Source organism: Olea europaea, unplaced genomic scaffold (assembly GCF_002742605.1).
Source record: "Olea europaea var. sylvestris unplaced genomic scaffold, O_europaea_v1 scaffold15331, whole genome shotgun sequence".
Lineage (NCBI taxonomy): Eukaryota > Viridiplantae > Streptophyta > Magnoliopsida > Lamiales > Oleaceae > Olea > Olea europaea.
This window is the reverse complement of record NW_019232922.1, coordinates 1-2,506: the sequence shown is the minus strand read 5'-3', so window position 1 is coordinate 2,506 and position 2,506 is coordinate 1. Positions and strand designations below refer to the sequence as shown.

The 2,506-nt window shown below is 32.7% G+C and overlaps 1 protein-coding gene across 1 annotated transcript; it reads right to left on the bottom strand.

Annotated features, from left to right (window-relative positions):
- Positions 1-1,562: 1,562 nt before the first annotated feature.
- LOC111376613 (WUSCHEL-related homeobox 14-like) lies at positions 1,563-2,005 on the bottom strand (the record flags this gene model as incomplete). Its single annotated transcript, XM_022999576.1, has 2 exons — positions 1,563-1,688; positions 1,759-2,005. Coding segments are annotated over 2 exons (373 nt in total), but the record flags the coding sequence as incomplete, so codon positions are not given.
- Between the last annotated feature and the right edge of the window lie 501 nt (positions 2,006-2,506).

Below are 2,506 nucleotides of genomic sequence, written 5' to 3'. Positions count from 1 at the left end.
TTTTTTGATCTTCGTGTAATATTATTTTATTGAAGAATGTGTGGTTGAAATGATGTCAAATCACTGTTTAAGAATGTATTTTTTTGAAATAATGTGACTCAAACACCCCCTAAGTTGTATTCACCGAGGAAAAAGTATTCATGCTACAAACTTTCATTGTAATAAATTCAGTTATATATTTAGCTTAAATAAATTGAATTGTAATAAATATCTAAATACACGTGAATATGTTGATGTATGATTTTGTGTATGAAATTAAAGAATTCAGACAAGACGTAGATTTGAGATTCGTATTTCATAAAAGATGTGAATAGTTCGTATTTCATAACACAACAAAAATACTTCATTGATTGTTGACCAAATGCATAAAACAATAATAATATACAACTCATATGCAACAGCCTTTTATCTTGTGGTTGGTTTGTGCTCATTTATTATACTTTTAGTCCCAGAAATCTCTACATTTTCAAGAGAAATGCTCTGCAGATTTAAACAGGAGAAGCTCTAAAATTGGCTGGAAAAGGTAACAATTTTACTTAAAAATTTACAATCGAAGAAACTTACATATATCTGCACTGATCTGTGTATGGGCAATAATTTTACCCATAAGAACTCCGTGATTATGGAGACCCAAACCTTAATGGATCTCCATTATTACGGAGGCCGCAACAAGGCCTTCGTATGATGGAGGCCTTGCAGAGGCCTCCATCATATGGAGAAAAGGCGTTGGCCTCCGTAATCACGGAGGCCTTGCCTCCGTAATTATAGAGGTCAAGGCCTCCATGATTATGGAGGCCAAGTCTCCATAATCACGGAGGCGAGGCATAATTTCATGTCATGAATTGCCTAGACACGAACATAAGATATTTTATTATCGATTTTAAAATATTTATGCATGTATAGGTTATGAAGATATAATGTTTATTTGGAACTCTTAAAAAATGTTTCTTTGTTTTTAATTTTTAGATTCATTCATAAATAAAATGTGATTTTTGGAATAATTTATGCAGATGTCTCTAGAATACATAATTTCTCCTGATCAATGGTTTTCTGCTACAATTGTCCAGTATCCAAATTTCAAATATCTTAGAGACTTTGTACGATTTTTAGATTCGAATAAGCAATTTTCGTTGATGTGTAGTAATTTTTATGGATTTCCTTATGGAGATTTCTACAAAGGAAAAAATGTACAATTTAGTAGTAGGTTGGTGCATGAATTTATATTGAGGCTTGTGAATTGTGGGAAAAATGATGAAACTTGGGTAAGTTAGACGATCGTGTAGCCAGATTTGGTATGCAATAATTTTGTCTTATTACTGGATTACCTTGCCATGAACCATCCATGGACATTAATGATACAAATGATCGTCTTAGAAATCAATACTTTAATGGTACATGTCGAATCAGTATGAAGATGCTTTACGAAGCATTCCATGCGTGCGAAGTTCGAAACATAAGTTATATGTTCGTTCATATCGAGTACAAGGAAGAAGGTTATGTTGCAAAATATGCAATCGTATCTTGCCTTGGAGATGAGGAATCTGATTAGCAAACAGACTTACATCTTCATCCGTGTCTTCTTCATGGTTGCTGCCAGCAGTTCTTGCAGCCTCTCCAAGTTCATCATTCTTTGCAAACCTTCCTCTAACACGAGGCCAGCTGTCTGCAAGTGTTTTGCGACATGCATACTGCATATATATTCACATTTTAATAACAAATCATACCTATATGTCTCTTACGCAATTTATCTTTTTGTACCATTGGCTGAATTACAAGTTCAGAATCATGTGCTTGTGTGGATAAGTTCATCCTTCTTAAACGAGCACATCTACTTTTAAACCAATTATAAACATTCATATAAGAGATTTGCCCATGCAACGATAGTTCGGAGACTAACTGCATGATCCTTGACTTGTTTGGGGTTTTATTCTCTTGATTAAATATATATTCAAGAACTTGAAGTTGTGCAGATGTAGGTGTCCAATATCGCTTACTCATTGTATTGCTGAAAGAAAGAAACCATAAAAATCAATTCAATAAAATTGGAAACATAACTAAGAGTATGCACATTGAAAATAAAATCCTCATATAAAAAAAGTCAAAAAAATGCATACACTTCCATGACCCGAACAATAGGAAATATATCGAAAAAAAAGAAACCCACCAACAACAACAGGTCTATCGTTGAACAAAATATCGCTGAACAAAATATCCACGCAATTGAAGACAGAGAGAAAACAAAAGGATGGGAGGGATGGGAAAGATACGATGAAAATAAGGACAATGATTAAAATAATGACAAAGACAAGGTGCTTGTACGAACGAAAGGAAAACAACGACGTTTTCGTTCAAAAGGTAAAATGAAAATGACATAGACAGGAAAATGAATAAATTATACTCATTTAAGTACTATAGTTGGAAGGAAAAAAAGAACTAAATATACTTATTCATTTTTCTATTTCTATATTATATATTATAAATTTTTATCATCACATAAATAGAAATT